Raw genomic sequence first — 1,389 nt, forward strand, 5'->3', positions numbered from 1 at the left:
CGTTTTAAGCGATCTATTTCATATAAGTTTCACGCTGTTTTGCCTTTTGCGCACAATGGAAGCTGCTTCCTCGGACAATGGAGTTATTCTATGCATATGGTGTTGACGTTTTATGTTTAAGTTATCCCACTGTATTTTATCACACTGGTGGCCACATCAGCTTCACGCAAGCGTAACCATATCATGTGTTGGATACATGTACGTACTCTTGTAAAGGGGGTGACTTATATCTAATCTGCCATTTTTCTGGAGACGTAGCATAATGATGGCAGTATGTCAGACGCGTTGACGTTAAAGTGAGAGACGTAGCGAACTGTTGGCAGTATGCCAGACGCGTTGACTGTGACGTCAGAGATGTAGCTAACTGTTGGCAGTATGCGAGGCGCGTTGAGGTTATAATCAGAGATGTAGCTAGGTGTTGGCAGTATGCCAGGGGCGTTGACGTTAAATTTAGAGACGTAGCCAACTGTTGGCAGTATGCCAGACGCGTTGAGGTTATAATCAGAGATGTAGCTAGGTGTTGGCAGTATGCCAGGTGCGTTGACGTTAAATTTAGAGACGTAGCCAACTGTTGGCAGTATGCCAGACGCGTTGACGTTAAATTTAGAGACGTAGCCAACTGTTGGCAGTATGCCAGACGCGTTGACGTTATAATCAGAGATGTAGCCAACTGTTGGCAGTATGCCAGACGCGTTGATGTTAAATTTAGAGACGTAGCCAACTGTTGGCAGTATGCCAGACGCGTTGACGTTATAATCAGAGACGTAGCCAACTGCTGGCAGTATGCCAGACGCGTTGACGTTATAATCAGAGACGTAGCCAACTGTTGGCAGTATGCCAGACGCGTTGACGTTAAATTTAGAGACGTAGCCAACTGTTGGCAGTATGCCAGACGCGTTGACGTTATAATCAGAGATGTAGCTCAATGTTGACAGCATGCCAGACGAATTGACGTTAAAGTCAGGGTTTAATGATTTAAATCTTCTACACTGAAGTCGAAAGGGTCTGCGTGAATTAATACTGTTGGGTAGAGTTAACCACTTTTTAGATAACGACAGAGTCAACTCTGGCACCACCGAACTCAGAAGGCAGTTCTTTATAGCCGAAGTTAGTTTTCACATTAACAATACGTCAATTACACGTACACTTCTTGGGGGATACAGGTATTATAACAGACTATTCGCTATATTTGACCCCGTTATGTCCGGTGTTGATTACATTTCTGACAGAAACCAAAAGCGGTAAAGACAATGTTACTGTTACAAAAGTCAAAGTTTACTTAGCAAGAGCGGCTTTATTTGCACGGCGAAGGCTTAAACATTATGATTGAAGGCACTTATGTAGACTAAATGATTCTGGTTGAGAGATTTACAAATGTGGTGTCGGATG

At 43.6% G+C, this 1,389-nt stretch overlaps 1 protein-coding gene across 1 annotated transcript; it reads right to left on the reverse strand.

Annotated features, from left to right (window-relative positions):
* Positions 1-230: 230 nt before the first annotated feature.
* On the reverse strand, positions 231-938 carry LOC125376082. The gene has a single exon (XM_048387677.1). The coding sequence runs from the start codon at positions 936-938 to the stop codon at positions 231-233; it is 708 nt and encodes a 235-aa protein (XP_048243634.1).
* Between the last annotated feature and the right edge of the window lie 451 nt (positions 939-1,389).

The sequence above is a fragment of the Haliotis rufescens genome, unplaced genomic scaffold, assembly GCF_023055435.1.
Source record: "Haliotis rufescens isolate VD_foot unplaced genomic scaffold, xgHalRufe1.0.p SCAF_7, whole genome shotgun sequence".
NCBI lineage: Eukaryota > Metazoa > Mollusca > Gastropoda > Lepetellida > Haliotidae > Haliotis > Haliotis rufescens.

Bases quoted from the DNA above. Each gene is read 5' to 3' on its own strand.
- LOC125376082 (XM_048387677.1), bottom strand. From the start codon at position 938: ATGCTGTCAACATTGAGCTACATCTCTGATTATAACGTCAACGCGTCT.